At 41.4% G+C, this 24,363-nt stretch overlaps 1 protein-coding gene across 5 annotated transcripts in view; it reads left to right on the top strand.

The window, feature by feature from the left end:
• DENND1A (DENN domain containing 1A) overlaps nucleotides 1-24,363 on the top strand; it is a 225,731-nt gene that overhangs the window by 186,102 nt on the left and 15,266 nt on the right. For 2 of the 5 annotated variants that reach the window (XM_026100867.2, XM_026100868.2), the window contains exons 19-21: nucleotides 1,057-1,188; nucleotides 17,339-17,398; nucleotides 21,825-21,913. In XM_026100867.2, the coding sequence (XP_025956652.2) occupies nucleotides 1,057-1,188; nucleotides 17,339-17,398; nucleotides 21,825-21,913 (281 nt within the window). The remainder of the gene's footprint in view (nucleotides 1-1,056; nucleotides 1,189-17,338; nucleotides 17,399-21,824; nucleotides 21,914-24,363) is intronic. The other 3 variants (XM_064523957.1, XM_026100869.2, XM_064523958.1) reach the window with 2 other exon arrangements.

The following is a 24,363-nucleotide window of genomic DNA, read 5'->3' as shown; positions in this document are numbered from 1 at the left end:
AGCACACAAAGCCCCTTAGAAAGTCCATCCAGCTTTTTGTTTCATTTGACCTAAACACATTAGGTCAGCCGGGGTCCAAAAGCCCTGTTTCTAATTGGCCATCAGCCCACACGTCTCATTACTGTACCTGAGCAAGCCGGAGACTTGCGGGGCCATGTCAAAGGGCAGGGCATCAAAGCGGTGTCGGTGGCAGCTGCCAGCCCGGGGTCAGGCTTGCCGAGCTGCCGTGCGTGCGGGTTTCTCTCTATATTTTCTGAGCATTATTTCCTTGACATTGTTGCAAAGAGATTGAAGGTTTGGGGCCCACTGCGATACAGACGATTTCCCAGCTGACTTTCAGACTCTGTTCTGCGGCTCCCCTTCCTGAAGCCCGCGTGCCTTTGTCTTCCTCGGGCCTCTGCTAGGCGGAGCAAGCGTGCCCCGGCCGAGGCGCCTAACCTAGGCTGGTGGGTCACTCCAGTTCTGAGGATGAGCAGTAATGTCAAAAGCAAAGCAAAACAAAACAAAAAAGCATCCCGCGAGGCAGCAGTTTGTTTTATGCACTCTCCTGAAGATGTGCTTGGTGTCCACAGACTCAAAGACAGAACGCAGAGTTAGCGCTGTTGTGAATCTGATCTCTCCTTGCCTCCTCCACAAGCAACTGTTCTGCTGCACGTAACTCTGAAGTGTATGAACGCAGTTACAGCTTTCAGTTAGCGTCGCAAAAAGCGGGATAGGCCTGTTCCCACCGACTTTGCTCTTAAAATGAAAATTTGAGCTATGTTTTGTTCTCCCTATACATTTCCTGGCTTTTGCCTGTTTAAGTCAGACATTTTCTTGAATGTTTGGTGTTTGCATGCAACACTGGTATCTGCTGGAGAAGGTGGTTGTGCACAAGCTTTGGTTGACAAAGCGCCATGAAATCTTTTATTCTAATTATGTTTTCTTTTCTGTACTTGTTTTTTCTTCCTAACATGAAAATGGTTAGTCAGCGTTACCCTCTAGTGTCTCCTTCGTGCCCCTTGCCCTTAACGAAGAGTGCTCTGGCCATGCTCTGTGCCTTTTCCCACCATGCAGGACGTTGCGGAGAACGGCTGCTCGGCGGCACCGGAGGAGTCTCTGCCAAGGCCAGCGCCTTCTCCCGGGCTTGAAAAGAAGGACTCTAAGTTAAGGGAAGACAGAAGACCAATCACAGTACATTTTGGTCAGGTATGTGTTGGCGTGAGCTTTCTCTAAACTGTGCAGCTCGGAAAGGAGAAAAATAGTTCGGAGGGAAGTCACAGTAAAGCACATGCCAGTCGCTTCTTTATTTTTTTGCAGCTGAATTATGTTCTTGTGTCTGTGTAAACGGGATTCAGAAACCTTGCTTTGTGGGGTTTACGGATTCCTTTTGTTCATACAGTGTTTTTTGAGGACAATAAATTCTAACTGAATTTGAAAAAAAATATGAAATCATTAGAGCAATTTTATGATCTATTTTGCCTGTTCTTTTAGCATGCAAAGATGCTATGGCCCTCAGGACTGAGGGTGTATAATTTAAAATATCCTCTGTTATGTAGCCAGATCATTAGTGTCAACACAAAACATCCAGCTATTAAAGCATTTTAACGTTCTTTGAAAATTAAAAGATAGAGATAATTTGAGATAATAAGATAGAAAAATCAATTAATAGCCTATTAGTGTAATCTCTATTTCAGTATTGACAGTTGAGCTATGCACATTAGTTACTCTTATAATGTTTCTTTCGATATGTTTGCAAAAGAGCAATTTTGGTTGTTTCTTTTTTTAAGAGCTAATTATTTAGAAAATGTTACATTTGTTGTGATTATCGTAGAAGAACGTACAGTGCTCACTATAAATTTGCCATGTTCCACTTGTAAGTGTTTGCTTGACTCAGGAAATAACATTATTTTGATATGTCTGGTTTTTTCTTTGTTTGTTTTGTTTGGGGGTTTTTGTTTATTTTATTTACAGTATTATCATGAAAAGAGAGAAGTAAATATATGGTTTCACCTAAGGAAAAGAGATTTTAAAACAATTATAAACAAAAGCAGTTATAAAAGGAATGGGAATTAAAATGTGAAGCAAACCAGATTTTCAGATGAGCATTTATTAATAGAAACAAATCAGTATAACTGCCCTGACTGTTTAGATACTAAGCAGGGCTACCTCAGATATAATCGTTGCTCAAGGCATTTTATTTTCAGGTTTCTGTATCATTTTGGAACTTTGGCTGTTGTGCAAAATGTAAGTGGTTGAAGGCTTTTTTTTCAAACAGATTCTATCCCAATTAAATATTTGCAGTAGTGATTTATTTTTCGCTTATTTTCTGTGCCAATAGAGTTGAGAGGATTGGGGCTACTGGAGAAATATGGCCACCTAGCTCTAGCAGGAAAATGTTACTTTTCATTTAAAACAGTCAGAAATCCAGATAATACTAATGTTTTTTCAGTTTCTTCCTTTAGATTTTTATGAAGGATGGATAGTTCAAGCATTTTGGTAGATTAATGAAATATATAATCAAGTGGAAAATGAATTTAAATTCATGAGGTTTTTTAATGGTCACTTTCAAATTTTGTAATGATCCCTTTCTCTGTGTCAAAAGAAACATACATCAGCTTTAGTGAACCACTGGCTGCGGTGAAAGACTCACTTGCTAAATGCTTATTACTGTCATTACATTACAAATGTCAGATTCTAAAAAATTATCTAAGTCGGCAGTTGTAGGGCTACCTGACTTAGAGCCTTTGTCCTTTCACCGGTCCTTTTTTGCTGATAGCCCAATGCCAAACTGAAAATTAAATCACACTTTCATGCAAAAGGAAAAGGTGTTCAAGTCTATGAAAAAAAAATTAAGGCTTTGGGAGGAAACAAGCAGCAAAATTTACTGTTTAAACAGGAGATGGCTTCTAACTAGTGATTAAAGGGAGAGATTTTAGTGTCACTTTTAACTCTGTCTAGGATACAGTAGGTGGGAACAATTAAAAAGCCACAAGAACTCTGAAATAAGGGCTGTTTGTGCATTCACAGTTCTTATAAACTGAAGAGGATGAAAGAGGCTTTTTTCTCATTGTCACTTGCGTTCGGTGTCTGCTAGTATTATGCGAGTGTATATGGCAAAGGCAGACTTTTTTAAAATGCATGCATGTGGATTAGGGTCAAGCCCTGTGTATCAGTAATGCAGTAAGCCTCGTCCGTACGGCTGCAGCGAGCGAGCCTACCAGCAGCAGCGAGATGCTTTAATTGAGACATGCTGTCAAAGTGACAAACACATTTGCATACAGTCTATTTATTTTCGTTGGAAAGGTCTGCAGTCTGCTGGTGGTGGAACATTCTTAATCAGCTCGCTGTAAGTGAGCCGGCAGCTAGCTGTCCTGCGCTAGGTGCTTCTCTTCATTACATGACAGATTAGCTGAAGGGGGATGGGCTAGCAAGCCAGCAGCAACCTTTAATTTTAACTCATTATCTCTCACCCTATAGTAAGTTAGTTTCTAGCTTTTCTGAATACAGTTACGTACCTGCAGTTGTTAGCCAACAAAAAATACCAGTAAGTATCTTGAAATGTCTTTGCATAGCACTTTAGCTGATTGTTCACAAAAATTTTTCAGCAATTATCTATGTGTACAAGATTTTGTAGCGTTGCATCTCATCCTGGTGAATGTTTATTGGACGGTATTTAAGAGGCTGTTTAGGACAGAATTGTTTTAATACTGATTTTTGTCATACTAAGACATTGTGGAAAAACTATTCATAGCAAGAGAGCTCTCCTTGATCGTGAAGAGGATTTTAGCCAGATAGCCCAGGGCAATGCGATGAGGCATTAAACGGAGCGCTCCTCGCGGAGCTGCGAGGGAGAGGAGCGGAAGGGTGGGACCGCAGCTGCTTCTCCTTGAGTTGGACTCTGATGGTAGTCAACAAGTAGCAAGAGCAACGGAGGCAACAAAGGCTTAACCAGCGGGGAGAAGGGGGGAAGGTGTCAAATGGCAAGAAAGACTCAAAGGAATAGTGTGTCGTACTGGCTAGTACTCGCCGTTTGGGGGAAAAGTAAGGTTAATTGTGGCAGAGGATGAATTGCTACAGGGAGCATCCTTTGCAAATGGCTTTTGATTGTTTTCTTTTTTTCCTGCTTTTTCCCTTATATCCTGACCAAAACTTGTTTAAAATATCAGACGACATACTGCAGTTTCGAGGAGGGGCCTCGGCTGCCGCTGCCGCAGCTGTCCCCGGGCTCGTGCCCGCGGTGCCGGGCTGTGCGGTGCTGAGAGCCACGTGCCGGGCCACCGCCGCCGTGGTACTGCCTTACCCAGGCGGCCCACGCGCGCACACCCGCTTTCTAGATAGGATGCACAGCTTTATCATTCTCATCCTTGGGCTGCATGGAAAATAAACACAAGATATAGTAGGAGTTGGACTTTTTCAATTTCTTCTTTGCAAGGCATGTTGTCACCTCCAGTGGAAAGTCAGCAACAAGTCCTGATGCGTACAAACAGCTCTTGGGGTTACGCTGGAAGGACCCATACTTTGAAACAGCGTGGATCTGTTGTGATACTGGGCATCTTTGATCGGAAATTTTTTTTAACAAAAGTGTTTATTTTCCCCTAATGGCTGCAGAAATCCTAGTTCCCTTGATTGTTCATAAATTTCATCTTTTTGTGTTTAAAATAAGGAGGGAGGACTGCCTGAATCCTGGCCTTTTCATAGGATTTTTCAGATTCTGAGTTTGCATTAGCGCTACTTGAGTTTGTGTTTCTGCCAGAGATTTGAACTTCTATCGCCGAGCTCTTACTGCTGGCGAGCTGCGGTGGTGAGGGGACTGCGCGGAGCATGGTGCTCAGCAGCCTTAGGGCTCTTCCGCTTTGCAGTTTTCATTAAGCAATCGAGCTGTATATAAATTAGTCTGCGTTTCAATTCTGTCCGATTTCAGAAGTATGTTGCTTGAGGAGCTTTTAATGTCTCTCCACCCTAAACATAAATATTGGTTTATAAGTTGCCTTTATGCCACAAATAAAACAGAAATACAATAAATCAAATTAGAAATAAGACAAGGCATTTTTTTTCTTTTTAATGAAACTGAACTATCCTGATAAGGTACTTTTGTTTCCCGCAGCAACACAAGTCTCAAATATTGCATTCCAACATTCAGATAAGTGACATTTATGTATGTTATGTGTGTTACAGCCAAAAAAGCCAGGAATCCAGGAAATGCAGACATCTCTTTAATGATGGTGATTGTATAGCTGTTTCAAATAGCAGCAGCAGCTCTCCAAAATATCTTGCTGAGCTTTTAATGAGCAGTAAGCTTTCTCAATTCTCTCATATGTATTTATTTTTGCATTAGGTAATACAAAAAAAGTCAAAACGTATGAACTGATGGTTTTGCTAAGAGAGGAAGGCAGATTCATATCTGAACCTGATATTTTAGAAGCCTTTTCCCTTCAGAAGACAGCGCTTAACTGCCAGGCCACTAGCCCACCAGGTGCTGCTATGATAAAACACCTACAAATGTCCCTGTACCGCAGCCAGGGGAAGAAATGCTCCATGATTTTCAGATTTGGAGCTGTTGCTGAGGTGGTGGACGCGGTGCCGGCTGCCGCTCGCGTGCGTTGCGGGGCGCGTGGCCGGGGCTCCGGCAGAGCCGCAGCGCTTGGCACAGCTGCAGCCCCCTTCGTGGGGAGAAAAGGGAGCACTTCGTTTTCCAAAACTTTACTTGTTTTTTTCCACAACATTTTCCTAATAACGTTTCTGCTCCTGGCCGCGCTGCTGCCCGCCGCTGCGGCCCTGCTCCGCTCGTCCTGGCGCTCCCGTGGCCGCGGCAGCTCTGCACGAGCCTCCTTGGCCGCCCGGGATCTTCACCGGCGCCCGGCTTGGCCCGGCGGGCAGCACGGCTGCTGTGCTGCGCCTCCAGACAGCTCCTGACGAGCGGCTGCCAAGACCGTCCTTTGGGGGGACGTTTATCATTTCAGTAGAAACAAATTACACCGGCAATTCTGTTCTGTTCTCGGATTGTTTCTAGTGTAATTAGAATGTCTTTTGTCAGCTTAGGTGTGTTTACGCTTCTGTGGTTTGCTTTTATTTATCTGCAAATAGGATATTTTGTTCCATTCATGTGCCAAAAGGTAAAGCTTAGGAAAATAGAAGAGTGTCTTCTAAATGCATGTTTATGTAAGAGATTCGGTCATATTCCATTTTCAATGCAAACGGGGAAGAATTCGTATTCTAGGGGCTAATGTAAATCAAATCTTGGGAACAACAAAACAAATGGAAAATATATTCATAGTACTAAAGCAACTTGTGTGAGTGTGAAGAGACTTGTCCAAAATTCTCTTCCAAGCTGATTTTTGTTGTTACTAAACTTTTGCAAGCCATAAAATGGAAATTGCCAGCTTATTTGCTGTTTTGATCATTTGCTGTGAGGGAACTATACACTTACATTCATTTTTCCTGTTTGTGATCTGCGCCTAGACATGCAGAACGAGCAACTCTGCTGTGTAGGGCAGGTTTCTTCTTCAAGAAGATTAAACAGTATTAAGAGGTCAGGGGGAGGATGGGGAGAAAGCCAGCTACATTCCAGAAATGCAAAACTGGATCGGCGAGGCCAGAGGCAAGCGGAGGGAGGGATTAGCGGCGGTGCAGAAGAGCTCCAGTGCGGAAGGGAGGAAGGCTGCTCTCCAGACCCTGTGACTCCCTTCACACCCAGGTGCCTGGGAACAATAGCAGATTCCCCCGGATCACGGCGGGCATTGTGTGGCACTGAGGTAGAAACCAAAGGGGAAAGGGGAAAACAAGTTCATTTTCTAATATTCATGCAACTCTAGACTGCGATTGCAGAGCCGGCCTCCCCTGCTCCTTGCCACTCCGAACTGCTCTGACAGTAGGGACCCCGTCATTAAGAAAATAAGCTTCCAGCCCTCTCTTCCCCACTGATGAGTGAGACAGTTTCCCTGTTCCTTTCTGATGAACCGTGTGAAATTTTCTACCTCTATCTGTTTGATTCTGTATGGGTTTAGTAAAAGTATAAGCCTTTAAAATTCTTCTCTCTTCAGAAAAAACCATTTTCTTCCCTCATTTCTTCTCATTCCTTTCCTCGACTCTTCCTTTCGGACAGGAATTCACTGTTACCCAGTAGAAGTCACCTTGCAGGAAAGGAAAATGTATTGGCCCAGAAGCACTTGTTCATCTAAAGTCTGCCTGAGACTATTCAAATGTCCTATCAAGTTCTTAGGGGACGCTGTTCATAGTAAGGGGAATAAAAACAATGTCGATGAGCAAGAAAATAATGCATTTGATTGAAATTCTGCTTTGTGGTGTGCAAGATTTGCAGGGATGACAATCCATGGGATAGGAATTACCTAACTATAAGGCTTGCACTCTTGTCATGCGTGTAAATATTTGACAAGGGAGCCCTGGCGCTCTCTTTAGGACGATGTGCACCACCTGCAGAGCATGCCCAGAGGTTACTGCCTCTCATGCGCTCGGTTGCCAGTGTTTTCTAATGAGCACCCAGACAGCTTTGTCTTCCTTGGCTACTGCAGCACGTAGTGTGCGTGTAGCTCCCGTTACGTAGGAGTTCAGCCTTTGTAGTAAGGTCATGTTGCTCCCGTCCTATGTCCAGCAGAAGGGTTCATCCACAAAAACGCACATTCTGGACTAGGGCCTTTAGGATTTGCCAACTGTCTTGGCATTTCAAGCGCTTTTTAAACAGGGACGTTCAGAATAAATTTACTGCTCTGGGTACATGCAAGTCAGATGCCATAACACTTGGATCTGGATGTACGGAGAAAATAGTGTGGTTGAGCCGACCTCCTAGGGCTTTGTGACAAGCGGTAGCAGCTGTAACGTGTCTGTGGAGAATTTCCTTGTTAGTCCTGTTATGTCGAGGAACCCATAACTACCTTGTAGGGACTATCTTGGTCCGTCACTGCTGGCATATAGAGGCAGAATTGTGCTTTATAAATAATACATACATATAAAATAAATACATCAGTGCATGCAAGGCTAACCAAATCACCTAGATTGACAACTTGAGAAAAGCTCAGAGGGGCTTATGGATGACTTGCTTAGTCTATCAATGCATATCCGCATGCAGACGTTTCTTATATATTGCTTACGAAGTGGATACATGCAGTTAGGCCAGAACTGTCTGAATTGACCTCTGGGCCCCTGGATTAAACTAGAAGATTAAAGGGAGGGAGTGTATGAAAGACAGGATTCTCCTAACCGCTAACCCCACTGCGATTGCTTGTTTGGCCGGGTATTTTTTGGATTTGTCCTTCAGAGCTGGACTGATTAACATCAAGTATAACAGTCACAGCGTGCCATGCTGCATGTCCAGGAGCCATGTGATTTTGTGTTTGTGTGGAGGAATATTACCCCAATTATGCTGACTTCCACAGTGAATGATGGAGATGCGCAGAGCGGATAGTCACTGCTGTTTATAGAACTCCTTAAATGAGAGACTGGCTCTTTTTTTCTAATTTTTTTTTTCTATACAAGTATCCTGCTTGCTAGAGAGGAATATCTTTAGAAGATAATAAGGGATATACCCATTTTCCAGCATTTTAAATCATGTGGGTTTTGTGATCTCCTTGACTTGAATTCTGGTATCAGGCCTGCTGAAAGCCCAGTGTAAAGCTGATGAAGTGACCAGTTTAAAAAAAAAAAAAGTACACGCACAAAATGGTGTGGCTCTTTTCTTTATTTTTAATATCGCATTGCTGGATTTTCCAGTATTTTAAATGACAAATATATGTAGTTACCTCCACGTTGACAATGTCCTTGAGGATTTGACAGTGAGATTTTCCAGCAGTTGCTCTTCGTTAGAATCCTGGTGGTGTTTAATAAGGCAGCCGAACTGCTGGCACCTCCGGTTCTTGTTTGTTCTCCGAGGGCTCGGGGCTGCTGCAGTAAGCACATCGACCAGGGCTGATCATTACAAGGGCGTACGCCACCATGAATAAAAATGTCACACGTTTTCCCATCTCACAGCAGTACAAAATGTCAGTCCTGTCAAACAGACATTGCAGGTAGCAGTGAGCAGTCAGTACAAATTGGGAAGCTGAATATTCCCCCAGCTTTCTGATATTCTTCATTTGAAGCAGAAGAAAAACAGTTGTTAACCTATTAGCTGTGATTTTAAACTCTGCTGAGATAGTAGATGGATAGACTTTAACACATGGGGATAAATATATTCCTGGGGTCTAGGAGTTTTTATAACATGTCTCTCCATCCTTGTGTGTTGAGAAACAGATGGAATGAAGACAGGTCCCTGCAAAATATACCTAATTTTCGTAGAAGTGCTTTGGAATTTTGGACGTCTTTTCAATGAGATTATCTTTCAGAACGCTTCCCCTTTTCATCTCTGTGAATAGTTCTGAAAAACCTCCTTGCTGTTTTGCTAGTAATCCAGAATGGCCATGGTTCAGTGAGTTATGGGAGTTTTCTTTCATGGTCCTTTCATCCTGCAGTAACATAATAGGGGATTGTGGTTGTATTCTCTTTCTGTACAAATGAAAGTTATGCTGCTTTCAGGCTAAGGCGTATCACATGATGTAGAGCCATGAGCTATGTCATTTTCTGGGTGTTAAACTTGCCTTAGTACCATGAACATATCTGTGTGTTCACTGAATTATCCGTCTAGGATTGAGGCATTGATAATGACAACGCAGGATTCTGCTGTTATTGCAGGATCCAGAGAAAGTCTGGGTTGGGTGCAAAGAAAATGAAACACAGAAACAGTTATTAAGTCACCAGTGATCCCCCCCAAGGACAGGGAGAGCAGGCAGAATGGGCTGTGGTGGTCTACATGACAGTGAACATCTCAAAGAAGTTTACTTCGAAGTCCATTCTATAAGTAGACAATTCTTTGGTTTTACTCTGATATCTTTTCCTTAATGCCTAAAAACTGGTGTATGCATTTAAGCTAGTGAATTGTTGCAAATTACTCTCTTCCCTAAAAGGCATTATTTTTTGAAGCAAGTTGCATAAGAAAGGCTCAGAGAGGAAGACTTGTGTCAAAGCACTACAGAAACAGGACAGTTAGAAACTGGATTAAAAAGTGCCAGCCTGCTTCTGGCTTGTGTATTTAGCTGCTTGCAATATGAGTCTTAGAGTCATATACGACCTTTCTGCATACAAACAAGATAGGGAACAAAATGTGTGAGGCTTTTTTTGGGTTAGAACCACACTAGTCTTAAATATTTCATGTTTTGTAGGCATCTGTTTCCTGTGTGAAGAGATACCCACTACATATAATTTAATTTACAGTGGTTATCAAACTGTGGTCTGCAAGCACCTGGGACCTGTGCCAGGTAAATAAGAGGCTGTTGACAGTCACCCTCTTTGGAAAATTTCAGGAATCTTCAAATTACAAAATACTGAAAAATATCAGTTTAATACAGTCAGGTTTTTTTACAGTATCTTAGAAGAATTGAAGAAATGCATATATAGCTGGGAGGAGTTTCGGGTTTGTTTTGAACTGCACAGAGCAGATAGAAAGTGAAGGAGAAGAAATAAGAGGTCACAAACTCAAATTGCATTTGTGGGTTTTGTACTGCTTTTTTGCATGGTGCATGAACTTTGCTGTCATTGGAGGTAGGAATTAATCAGAAGTCTTGACAAGTCTTCAAATCACGGCTACCATTACAAGTTAGCTGCTATTACTATATAATATTCCTCCCATCAGCATCATATAAGAATACATGCTACTTTGGGGTATGGCTTGAAAGTATCTATCTGCTCAACACTTACTGCACACATGGAAAAATATATCTATCTAACTCTAGAAATGCTTCTTTTTTTTCTGTAATTACAGACAGGAGAAATAAAATGCCATTTAATTCTAAAACCAAGGGGTTTATTATTTAAAATGTGTATTTTTAAAATAGCATTGTTATAAATGATAATATTCCATAGAAGTTGTCTAAGCCATGCTTTTGGAGTTTTCTCTCCCTGGTGCTCTTCCATAACAAGCAGATTATAGGGGGTAGCTATGGGGCCATATTTGCTCCAGCCTAGTGGAATCATTTCCCTTGACAAGGTATATGATCCTGAGATCATGCTCCTGCTCTTGGTTTTAGGAGTGATCTGGCTAGTGTCCTGCAAGTCCTAGATTTAGAGCAAAACATGGCACGTTGTATATTAGTATGTGTGTGTGTATATATATATATATTTTTTTTTTGAAGTTAGCCTCTCTGGGATTGTTTGCACAGTATGAGATTAATACATGGAAGTTATCAACACTGCCAACTGAGGAAAGGTTATCAGTGCTCCGTGTCGAGATGCACCATAAAAAAGGATCTTTCACCCTTCATTGGGAAGGACAGAGTTGGTCTCAGCCAAGGGAGATGAGAAGAAAAGATAGATTTTTCAGAACCCCCCTTCCTTTCCCTTCAGTGAAGAGTGAGTCCTCTCCGGGGTCTCGGCATGGACCCACGTGCCTTTGGCAGTACCCCAGGACACCGGCTGGGGCTCAGGCTCGTGAAATACAGACCCTTAGTCTGTATTAGGGAAAACAGGAGCTCGTAAGCACTGATCTTTCATTTCCTTCTCTTACTTTCTCTATCTCTATTGGGTAGTGGAAGATTCCTAGCTAGAAAAGGTTAAGGGGGTAGTCCCTGTTTTTCTCATTAAACTAATCAGAGGGTTTAATTGTGGTGGTCTCCCTCCCCTTTCATAAATTCTTGGCACAGCTACAGACATTGCTATGCTTGCCAGATTCATGCTACCTTCCCAATCTACCAATATGTCGTGAAGAATGAGGCATCCCTTAAAACATGGAGATTTTTTTTATCACAGGACCCAGCAGATTTCTGTTGAAGTATTTCAGAGTGTAAATTAAAAATATATGCTGTAAAGCATACACTGTTCTTGTCATCCTGGTTTGTGAGCTGTGCATATGGGAGTATGTAAAAAGCAGTGTGTGCTGTGCAGGGATCTGGATGGGTAATAAAACAGCTGCCTCATAGATTCCATCTGCTTTCTGTACTGAATCTTTTTAGGTACCATACATTTTTAAGTGTTGTTATTTTCTTCCCCCCCTCCCCTTTTTTTAACTGAGTGTTCAGTTGAGGTTCAGCACGTTCTTCCAAAGTCAGCACTTCAGATCTTTTGCAGCGTGTTATGTTTGAGCATGAATGTGTTCAGGACAATCTAGCTCTCTCCCATGTCTGATTATCTGTAAAACATACTAGCAGTTTTCAAACTGGTCCTGAATTTCTTAAGAAAATAAGATATCGATGTAGAAGAACTGTGCTTTGGAAATCATTTAAAACACTCCTCTGTACTACTTTGAGAAGGACAAACACTTCCTTCTATATGTGCTGACAAACAAGTTTTTGTCTAGTTATGTTTCCTTTATCCATTTTTTCTAGTTGCACTTGTTGCTGCATGTGAAATAGCACCTCTAATTTACTGGTAAAGGCTCTGTTTTGAATACCATTTTAAAAAAAGATTACTGTATCTCAACGGACGTTCACAGTTAGTTTGAGATGATACTCGATTAACCAGCTGTTGCTTCACACAGCCAAAATGATTTTTTTGTAATGTTTGCTCTAGTATAAAAAATTAACTAACTGTAATGTGAAAGTTGCTTGGATATATAATAGCTACCTGATGATCTACGGGATGTATAATTTTTCAGTAGTGTTTTTACAGTTTAAATGTAAGAGATAAGAATTTTCTCCCTCCAGCATCTCATGGCTTAAAATCACTTGTCTGATAATTAGTAAAACATTGCCAGATCTGCAGTCATAAAATTGGCTTTCTGCAAATTTGCTTCATGTCTTGTTGCTTCAGAAGTATTTGGAGCAAGACAATTAAGAAAATATCTAGAGAAAAAAGGTATGCGGGTAAACAGCTATTGGTAAGAAAGTGCTAATTTAGACATTTCTCAGCTTCATAGAAAAAACTACAGTATATACGTTTAGGAACATACCTAGAATAGCAATTTAGCTGCTTTTAGCAACATACCCAAGTGCTGTTTTGTACCCTTTCATCCTTACAACACAGGTAATTAAGTTGATATTCCAACACAGCTTCCCCTACTGACCTTTCAGAAACAATGTGTTTTGCTGCATTAACAAATTAACTTCAAATCAGAGGCTGTTCCAGTAAATATGATCTTCGTATGATCTTCATATAATTCAAATATACTTGCTTATCCCATTCTGGTGACAGATATTAACATCACTATTAAAAATGAAGCTCTGGCAAAGGGCAAATAATTGTTGTCTTCTGGTGGACCTCCACGTCAGTCAGTCCTCACTGCCCTTTCCCTGGTCTTTTCTGTGATTCACAGCACTGCTTGCAGCCATACCCCTTCCATGACCATGTTTAGTGGAGAGAAAAACATGCTGCTGTGAATATGTAGTTTTGCCTTATCATTCTGTTCAGATCTTTGGGGTTCAGAAATGTGGTACATGGTGCAATATATACAAGACCTAATATCCCAAAATGAACGTTATTTCTGTAGCACTTAAAACAGTTCTCACACGGCGATTTGCTCTTTTGCTTGTAAGTCCCAATGTCTTCACCTACTTGAAACTCATAGCTTACACATGAATATATAGGTAATTTTTATTTTCACTTACATGAATTTCATGCTCATTTAATGGAACTAAAATGATACTTGCACAAGATGTGCACTAGCACGTCTCAGATCAAGGCTTGTTCTAGCCTTAGGCAAACTGGAGCATCCCGTCACAAATCTTCCTGTGATCTAGAGACAGAGCAAAGCTTCTGCCCTGTCCTGCCCTCCTTCCTTTTTTCTCCATCTAACTGAATTCCTACAGTAAAGAGCCCAGTCTGGACCAGCTGAAACTTCTGCTGGAGTGTGTCAGTGCTGCTGCTCCTGCAGACCGCCCTTGGCATCACTCCTCCGTTCCAGCATCCTGCCAGTTGCAGAGCAAAGTGCCAGCTCTTCCGAGGAGGAATGAGACACTTTGCAGTAGACACACAATAGTAACCTGCTGTCTAAGGAAAGCTTCCTTCTAACTCTCCCAGTAATTAAAGGTCAGTTCAGCCATGTCCAGCTGTAAAACTGAATGCTTTTTTGCCCTGTTCATCATTGTTAAATATTATGCTGTCTTTAGTCCAGCTTGATTTGCCCTGTCAGTGTGCCTCAACTGGCGTTTCAAGATGCTGATTCCCGAGATGATAGTTAAAAAGCAGCTATCCAACATTCCTTTCACTAGCAAATCGTGTAGCGGGGACGTTACTTTGAATTATGATCTTTTTGAGGCTGTATCCGTAAGGAGTCTGGATTGTGATTCTTCAATAGCTACGGCTTCATCAGTGAATTGTGGCTGCACTGACATTAGCCTGTGTGGCATTGGTTTGGCATGGGATAATTTCAGTAAGAGAAGGAGAGTTCAGTGAATGAAAGGACAAGTGTGGAAGAGCAGCAGGATGAATTAGTGCTGATGCCAACAGAAAGCTTAGTAAAGAGGAAAAGAATGCTGGGAAGAGATGACTGCAGGTAGGATATTACACTTGAGCTTCTTACATTATATGGTGTTTAAAAATAAAAAAAAGGCTTATCTGAATTGCCAGGAAAAAAAAAAGAACTATGTCATTACAGAGTCCCCAAATAAAATGGAGCTGAAGTAACCTCAGTACATGTTGATAACTCATGCGTATATCATAAACCTTGGGAAATTCTGTTTTCATTAGTCCTTGGTCCTGGAGTCAAGTAATTAAGTGAGACTCTCAGCTCATATTAAAGTAGAGAGATTGTGACCCTCTTGAAACCAGAAAAAAATTAAAAGCAGGGCGGGCTTACCCTGATCAGTCAGGGACCAGAAGAAAAAAAAAATGTATATATAGTTATGACTTCTAGGCCAACATCATGATGTTTTAAGGTCTGACTCATAATTATTGGTCAATTAGGACTAATAGGAGTAAAATATTAGTGCTGCACAGCGTAAGGGCTGCATGTTGGTTTGGGTACAGGCAAGGAGAACACATGACATGAGATGATACTCCTATTAAACTCCTCCAGACTGTACTGGAATTACTAAAGCTCTTAATCTTCTATGTGCTCTCCAACGTGTGTATGGATATTCTGCAGTTCACGTTAACAGTTTGGCCAGAAAGGGTACAATATGGCTGGCTGTTCTGACAAAAAGAGATCCCCAAAAAGCATTTAAAACTTGGTATTATTGCCATTACCTTAGCAAACAGTGATGTAGCAGATAATTAACAAATCCTGTCATGCATTTTCTCAGACAAATATTTCTCCTCAAGTGAGTACGTGGGTGGGTAAGTAAAGTTCAAGTGTACGTGGCTTTGCAGTGACTGTGATCAATGTGTTGATCATCTCGCCAGGAGGTGATCCTGACATACCTGTGGTCTTTCTGTCTTCTCTAAATGGCCTGCCTTTATCACAGTATTTTCAGAGGCTTGAAATAATATTACTATTGTCTCCTCAACTGATATTATTGATGCTATAGTCTTGCAGTGTTTCTCAAAAATTTGCCTGGTTTTTGCCTGGTTTTTGCTATGGAAAGGAAAAGCAGATTCCCAGACCAAAGAGGCTTCCAGTGCTGTAGTGCTGTGTTTGAAGCAAGCACACACACACATTTGGTGGTACAGACTAATACTGAAAAAACAATAACATCAACCTCTTTGTAAAATGTTAAGTAATAACTTGTAATTCTTATATCAATAAAAACACATTTGTCCAGAATTAAAATAGCCATGGAAAATAAGTTGGTGCTCACGACATTGTTAACCATGGGTTTGGGAAAACACTTAAATTTCCTACATTGTTGACCTACCTGAGAATTCTCTAATGTAGAAACGTTCACAATTTCTAGGTAAATAAAAGTGAAATAAAGTGAAGTGTGTATTCAGGAAGCACGAAGAAAAACAGTAACTTAAAAAATAAAAGAGTTGCATGTTGTTTTCCTTCTTCATCAAATAGAGTTTGTAGCTAGATAGAGAGGTAAGTGAATGTCTTATCAGTAACTACACAAGTGCAAATTTCAGATTTTTCTTCTCTTCCCCTACGTTTCTGAAACCTAATGGAAAATAAGTATGCTGTGTGACATAACAAGTTACACATATTTTAAGTTTGTGCTTTCAGCCTGAGCAGATACACAGCAGCACCAGTGAAGTCCTGTGACTGAGTTGAGTAATACGAGGCATGGACGAGGAACAGTGTAGTATGGCTGCTGGAGGCCACCTCGACTTGCAACTATGTCATTTCTCTCTTTGTTCTCTTTTTTTTTTTCCTGTTCACTTTATTGGAAAACCTGATGAGAAGCTATCACATAGAATAATTCTGGCCTCAGCTCCCCATCCTGAATGTCTTTTCTTCTCACTGACTCCAAAGAGCTGAACCAAATCCATGTGTGCAGGCTGGCACCACATGTCAACCCTGGAGTTCCCTTCCCTGACAACACAAGTCGGGAGGAATGAACCAATGGATGCAAAAGTAAAATTTAATGGGAAATTTGAAAGAAAAGTCTGAAGAGATGCAAGAAGAGCATGATAATACTGTGAAAAAGGGTAGGCTAGAGTTGTACCGTTATACAGTGTGAAGGTAGTTGAGAGCAAATGTCTGTCGATGTAGAGCAAGGAGAAGGCTAGTAAAAAGCTAAGAATTGCTGAGATGTGAATCTGGAATCTTATTCTGAGAGGAATACAGTCATCTGCGTAGGCTTTCTTTTCCTGATTTTCACTGCCCATTCGTCTTCCTTCCCTGTGCAGCTGCACGCCTTCGTCTGCGGATGCGCGGCACACGTGGAGCGGGGATGCAGTCTCTCTCTGGCCTAGCAGGCATTCAGAGAAATTCCCGTTTCTCCTCTTGGAGGGCTCTGCTTCTCTGCTTTAGGTACTAATATGTGCATGTAAGCTACCACGGAAAGGACATTAACTTTTTTTTATCATGTGCTTGATATCAAAGTTCTTCATGTTCTTAAATGTCTCTGCTGGTTTGAGGCCTTTAGTATAAGTTTTTACATGCACTAAAATTGCTCTTGGGATTTTAGTGAAAGCGCGTTATAGTATCCTACTGTGCAGGATACTTGGAACGACAGGTTAGGATCCACCTTAAGTGTCTATGTTGTCTCAGTAAATTTTGGATGGTCTGGTCTGGAGCGCTTATCGTGTTACCTTTGGTTTAACGTGACCTGTATTAAACCTGTGTCCAGGAGGCAGGTATAGCGGCCTTTCCCATTATGGCACTTTGTAGGTCATGAGATTGTCACTGCTTTGGAAAGAATTGTATTTTGTGAGGTGAGTATGAGAGTAAATTACATGTTGTCATCCACTCAAACTGCCTTTGCCACAAAATCAGAGGTGTCTCGTGTAGGTGACTTACTTTAATTTACCTGTGACGTAAGTTTCCGCTTTGATACAGCAGCAAAGACTCCGTCCGCCTCGGCCACCACCTCCAAAGATACAGCGTTCATCTAGGCCCGTGAGTAGCTGGTAGTTTTGTTTCACTGCCACAGCTTAACACTGCCTGAATTGCTCCCTTGGTAGCACTACTAAATCTTGATAGTTTGGACTGTCAAACTTTGCAAAAAAAGCAACGTGCGAATTATGCTCCTAAACTGCCTTCTTCTCTGCTGCGGCACAGCCCTGGGACCTGCATTTATTCTGCTTTTCTTTGACGAGTTCTGCAACTTTCAGTCAGTTCTGCAGGTAACTGATGCTGCTGTTGCAACATTTGTTTTTACTTTTGTGGTGACTTCTTAAACCAAAAATCTTGCTAGGCTGGCATAAGTTTTTAGCCAGTGAGTTTTTGAAGACTTGCACTAAACTCAAATATGAAAGGAAGCAGACGTCTGAAGATAAAGTATTTATTCTCCCCAAGTTCTGCTTTAAGTTAATTTGGAATGCTTAATTTTTCTCCGTGGAATAGATGAGTGAATACACCTAAATAAAATGAAGTCTGTATTTGGGTATTAGAATGCCAGGCCCACACTGTGGTCGATAGGCATCTATACTTCATGCTCATTTAAAATGCAATCTGAGAATCTCTTTAGTTAGGTAGTATAAACATTGCAGGCACAGCATCTTGGCGAGAGGAAGTGACTTTCATGGAAGAACTACACAGAAATTATTCTCAGTAACGGTACTAGGCAGATATCTAAGCAGTTTTTCATTCAAAATACTGACTGTAGGCAAATTGTTATGTATTATTGATACTAGATGCCTTTAAAAGTGGAAACTTCACTAGGTCTGCATCAAGGACACTCTTCTCAGCACAGGAAATAAATGGTATCAGGTTAGAAGGGGTGTTGTTTTTGCAGCAGGCTTGGAAGGTATTTAATTCCGTTCAGGATTTTTGCTTTATGAATTTTAATTCAATCAAAAGGCAAATACATCTTACTCCGTGCTTCCGTATATGTACATACACATGTGTAAGAGAGAGATGCAAGTTTTCAAATCTAATCTTGCTAAAACTTGTTTAAAATGTTTAGTTTCAGATGAGCAGGCAACTGGTTAACAAATGCACTTGGTGTGTTTTAACTTTTGGTCTTGGTGCATGTTCCTAAGTTACGTTTCAGTAGCATGTTTTCCCTCTCCTCCCTCTTTTTAACTCTGGGTGTTTAACTTAAGAGTTGTCATGGATTCCTGCACTGAACGCTTCTGTTTTCTGTGTGTGTAAAGGGTAGCATTGACTCTGCTTCTATGTGTTCTCTGAAATATAATTGATGTGGGAGACCCTCCCCGGGGCACTTTGCTGGGAACAAACTTCCCCGTTTCTCTCGGTGGTGCGAGGGCTTCCCGCGTTCGCGCTTGGCAGGCGCAGCCCCGCCACGGCACGCTGCGCTTCCCCTGTGCACAAGTTCCTGAGCAGTGCTGTTCAGATCGAGCCATTTATTACATCAAAGTGGATCTTGCTAAGACTGTTTAATCTCCCAGCTGTAGTACATTAATAGTCCTCAGTATAATGTGTTTGTGTCAACTGTCTTTGCTCCTAATGTGATTGATAAAAGGTTTGAAACGTAATAATAAAAGCTCCTGTTGCATTCATCTAGCTGTGCCAATAAGTGGAACAGAAACGCTTCATTCATCAAGAGGAAATTCAAGATAAATGTAAATGATTATAATCACTCCCCAAAAATATGCTTGTACCAAATATGCATAAATTTTGTTGTTGTTCACAACTGTTATTTGGCTTTTAATAGATGAAATGCATTTTTGTGTATGTAAATAACACTTTGTGCAGGCTGCTTTTTCACCCTCTTAATCTTGGCATATACTATAGAGGTGGGTATGGGGAAGTAATTTATCCTAGTCTTTTACGGCAAGCCCTGAATGAGGAGGCCAGGTCCCTCTGCTCCTCCAGCCAAGTCCATGTAATTCCGGAGCTGCCAAGAAATACTTACTGTTTTCAGGATATATCTGCTACTAGGAGGAATCCATGGGCACGAGTGCTTGCAGCATGAGTCATTACTGATAATAGAAGGAAAAACACAGACCAAAGAAAGGTTAAGGAAGCATAACAGATCTGTTCTTTACGTTCTGCTGTTTTGGGAATGGATTGTGAAGGTACCATGAAAGAGAGAAGGTTGCTGCTTATAATTAATAGAGATCTGTTTGGATTAATAGAGGCTGTTTGGAAACTTCATTCAATTGAAAAAAAAAAGTAAAAATGTAATAATTATGCAGAAAGTTGATGAGGACTGTAATAAGCACATTTAACCCTTCTGTCCTGGATATTCACCTTTATTCTCCTGGCTGTGTGCTCATGTAATTGGATTTCTTTCATACTTTTGCATTTGATATGCATTTAACCCTGCCTATTTGGCTACATAAGGCTCAAAATCCAGCAAGGAATTGGCTTGATTCCTGGCTTTTCCCTGCATTTCCCCATGAACAATGCTCTAAATCCCTCTTAGCATGTCGCCCCGCACTTTACTGGTCCGCTAGCCCCCTGGAGCCATCCAAAACTCTCATCTTTCTCCCTCATCACCATCACGTCCCCAGGGTACCACCCAAAAGGTGAAAGTGTTCACAGCATGATGACAAGCCAGCTTTACACATCATCTTCCAGCTCGGATTTAATTAAACAGGTTTTTTTCTTCCTCTCTTTTTCTTTCTCCTTCTCGTTCTCTTCCCCCCCCAATCCCTCTTGTTTCTCTCCCCCTCTTGCACGCGCTCTCCCTCGCTCCCTCTCTCTGTGTTTTATCAACCCTAATGAAGCAGTATTCTTCATCGATCCTGCTGATTGCCAGCCCATTCCTTTTGTTTGTTGGCACCGAGCCATTCAGCCGCACTCTGACAGCTCAGCTCGTCTAATTAGCTCTGTTGTTCTTTTCCCCATGTTTCACCACGTTGCAAGTTCAGTTGAAGTTGCCACAAACTTAATCCTTCCATTCCTGCCATAAATTCACATTCTTAAGCTGTCTTTATTGTAGAGAGGAACAGCCTTGTGTGGGGACTGATCTTCAAGACCTTAACATCTGACCTTTGTATAAACCTTTTTTCCTAAGGAATAGTGGCACCACATCTCTGAATTTCTCCACCATTTCTGCTGTACCCTATTTCCTTTGAAATGAAAATTCAAGACAATAATCCTGCTATTATCTTCTGCATAGCGTTGCGTAGTGTTTCAGCACTACGCACGATTCGGTGGCTTTTTCCTTGCAAGAAAATTTGAGCTTTATGTTCCTAAAAACTTGCAGAGGTGGGGGAAACCCTCATCTATCATTGCAAACAAATTCACTAGTCATCCAAAGAGTGCTTAGGTTGTAGGCCTTTAACAGCTTCCTTTCTATTGTAGCTATTAAGGGAGCACAGGCTCAGGGAGGGCAGGAGTTGAGCTGTATTCCTTCGTTTATTTGAGGGCTTTGGGGATTCCTGTTGAAGCTGGCATTCAGCTAAGCCAACAAATTAGACTTTGTTTCAGATAAGGCAGTACTTTCTTAACAAAAACTGGAAAGCTTGTTTGTACAGCCTGGCCCTGATGCTGCAAATGTGCCTTCCTGCATTTGACTCAATGGGGTAAGTTCGGCAACAGGATTCCTCTTTAGCATGGGGAGGCACTGCATAAACTTTGCCTGTACAGCCATCGTGTGTGCTTATTCCTTTCCTTGAAGTGAAGCTTGTTTGCTTGTGGAGTTGTGTGGGAAAATTAAGCCTGATTTTAGAAGATGATGGAAATGTCACTTAGGGCTGGACCGACAGCAACATCACCTTCTGCAGGAAGCCTTTAGATTTTATTGCAGACAACAGAAAGAAGATACACTAACATAACATCAGTGATGATAAACCCAGCAAGGTTTTCTGTTCAGCTGATGAAAGGAACCAAATTTTTTATGAAAAATGGGCAATGCTTTTCATGTTGTAACATTTATTCTAAGCACCAGTGTTTTCAGTGTTCCCTTACACCAAATTCTTTGCTTCGGAAGCTGTTACGAACAAGCAGACAAAAGGATCGTGGTGTTAGAGCTGAACTCTGATTTCCAATATAATATTACCACAAAACACTGGATTTTCTATTTTTACTGTTTCAGTTAACTGTTTAGATGAAGCTCACGTTTAGGAAATCTTTTACCAGAAGCTTGACCTGTGCCAAACAGGATACTGGAATAAATATTCAATCCTGGGCTAATAGCTAACGGTCAGTGACAAAAGCATATATGTTTCATTTGCTACTCAAAAACATGTTTTTTTAATAGGAAGTCTTTTAAGAAGTTATGGGTACTGTGGTTCATATTAATGCTGATAAAATTGTAGCTTCATTGTAGCACAGAAAAAAAGTTTAAAAGTGACTCTAAATGGAAAATACATTTAAGATAACAGTGGATATGCAGATTTTGTCATTTTTGCTTGTTGTTTGATCAGCTTGAAGTATTTGACGGAATTTCTTCCATGTATGTGTGTAACAGGTTCGGCCTCCAAGACCTCATGTTGTTAAGAGACCCAAGAGCAATATTGCTGTGGAAGGGCGAAGGACTTCGGTTTCTAGTCCAGAACAGTAAGTGCTTTGTTGCTCTGCTTCTCCCTAGTGGCACTGGTGTTTAAAGACTAATGTGTTCAAAACTGGACCTGGCCAAAGGAGAAAACAAACAAACAAAACCTACAAATCAAAGTAATTTTTTTATGAACTAGAGAAAAGGTTTATTTTTAATTTTTAGAATATTTTAGAGGAGGAATGAAAAAGCAAAAAAGCTTAAATTATTTGGAAATTCTGGTCTGTCAAATTACACTTAATCTGATCAGCCTATTTAGTGAAAGTTTTCAGATTTGTGGAAGTATGTTCATTTTTGTTTGTGGGGCGTGGGTTGTTTGAACGATGCTTTAAATGAAATTTAGCCAAGTCCCTGCAACCCCCCCGTTGCTGCTGGGCTCTGCCTGGAAGCTGCCGGCGGTTCGTTTCCCCGCGCTGGCAGCGCGGGCTGTGTCTCGTGCTTGTTAGAGCCCCGGCAGCAGCAGCTTTATAATGAGCTTTAGAGTGAAGCCTTGTGGAGCTTGACTGTCTTGCTTAGTACTGGCTAATTTATCATCGCTTTGGATTTGACTACAAAGTAAACGGGGGTAATGTTCCAAGTAAGTTGTGCTGCTGTAGCCGACTGCTAGTACGCAGAGTGCGTCGCCTTCCAACATCTCTCTTGTTCATATAAACACTATATTCTGTTATCTTGAGCAGAGGGATTTTTCAGATGCTTTCATGAAAGTCATAAATTGAAGTACTCTTCAAAAAGAAGATACTGAGTATTGTTGCTGATTTTCTTAATATGTAGCCATAATTGAGTTAAACAGTATGCCATCAAGCAAAAAACTAAGAGAATGAATGTCATACCTTACCAACATAGCATAAAAAACACTATTGCATTTAACAAATATACCTGTATGCTGCATCAATATCCAGTTTGGATTCAAAGTTATTTGGATTCTTTTTGAGCGCAGCTATTTAAACTGTTTAGAAGTACAAAAGAGCACTAAGCTCTGCTCGGGTACGAAGTCTGGTAATAGTTAGCTGCATTTCCTATGTGTCTGAATGAGCAGGTTGCCTCATTTCAGTTCAGAATTTGGGAATCTAAGGACTGGGCATTTTGCCAGGGGCCATTGATCTTAGATGGAAAAGGTGTCTTGAAAAATACGGCTAGAGTAGGGACAGACCTGTCTGGCACTCCTGCGGGAGCAATTGAGCAGTGAGCTGAGAGCAGCAGGCAGCAGAGCCAGGCTCCGTTTTCCAAGTCATGTGAAAAGCTTAAACTGGTGTTTCCTGCGTGTGAAGCATCTTTGGTTCCCTCCCTGGACGGGGGATGCTCTAGCATTTTCCAGCTGTCCTCTGTATGATTTGGGATGGCCGAAGTTCTTGATGCTGGGAACACATGCCAAAATGTTCATAGGGTAAGGAGCCTTTACACCAGGATGGGGAGATATTTTGGGTTTTTGCTAAAAATGAGTGGTCACTTTTAAATCATACAGGATGATTTATCCGTTCTACAGTGGAATTTGGTTGCCCTCTTGTGGAGCAGATTGCAAATCCTGCGGAAGAGCTCGCATGGGGGTACAGGCTGGTAGCTGTCCCTGCACAAAGGTTATATTATATATTTTTTAAGTCTTTTCTTGAATGTTTAATCTGATGACTCACTGCATAGCTAGACGATAACTAAATCAGCTTAGCCATTATATATATTTCGGATGACAGATTATGTGTGTTCAGATTTAAAAGCTGCCTGACGTTCCAAAGTGGCATACTACTCAAATTTATCTTCAATTCCTCACAGTATCAGAATAGAAATAAACATGGGTGATAAACATAACATTTATGCTGATACCAGTAATAGATTGAATTATTTTTTGTTGATTTTAGTTTGTTGTAATGAATTTTAGTGACTCTGTACGACTCAGCCGCTTTCACAGAGTGAACCACAGAGCTGCTGTGTTGCGAGAGTGATCAGGGACAATATACAAAAGATAATGAGGATTCTTTGTAGCCATAAACTGACTTATTTTTCTTCACGAGCATTTTACTGACATTTTTCTCCATCCTTTAAATGTGGAATAAAACCAAGTAGCGCTTCTAAGAGCAGTGGTATTTGCTGTATGGTACCGGGATGCGATCCCTTCCTGGTCTGTCGCAGCTTTAGGATTTTACCCAGTTCAAGTGCAATGTCACAGCAGCAGCTGATGCATTTTAATTCTTTCCTGTCGCTAACTTAGGTGGCAGAACAAACTCGGACAGAGCTGCTGCCAGACGGTCAGTGGTAGAGTCTTGCGGTCAGCCAGAAATCCTGGTGGAGGAAACGTAGCCCCCGGGGCGTTAGGGTAGAGACAGAGCTTCCCCACGGGAGACGGCGTGCGAGACTTGGAAGTTCTGATGTTGGCAAAACCGCAAGCCAAGCAGAATTACATGTGTTGCGATGGTAGAGGCTGAGGCCTTTGCTTCGTGGGCTACCTGCTGCCTTGCCTGGAAGT

This window comes from Dromaius novaehollandiae, chromosome 20 (genome assembly GCF_036370855.1).
Source record: "Dromaius novaehollandiae isolate bDroNov1 chromosome 20, bDroNov1.hap1, whole genome shotgun sequence".
Classification (NCBI taxonomy): domain Eukaryota; kingdom Metazoa; phylum Chordata; class Aves; order Casuariiformes; family Dromaiidae; genus Dromaius; species Dromaius novaehollandiae.
The sequence above is the reverse complement of the archived record's forward strand: the minus strand, read 5'-3'. Positions and strand labels throughout refer to the sequence as shown.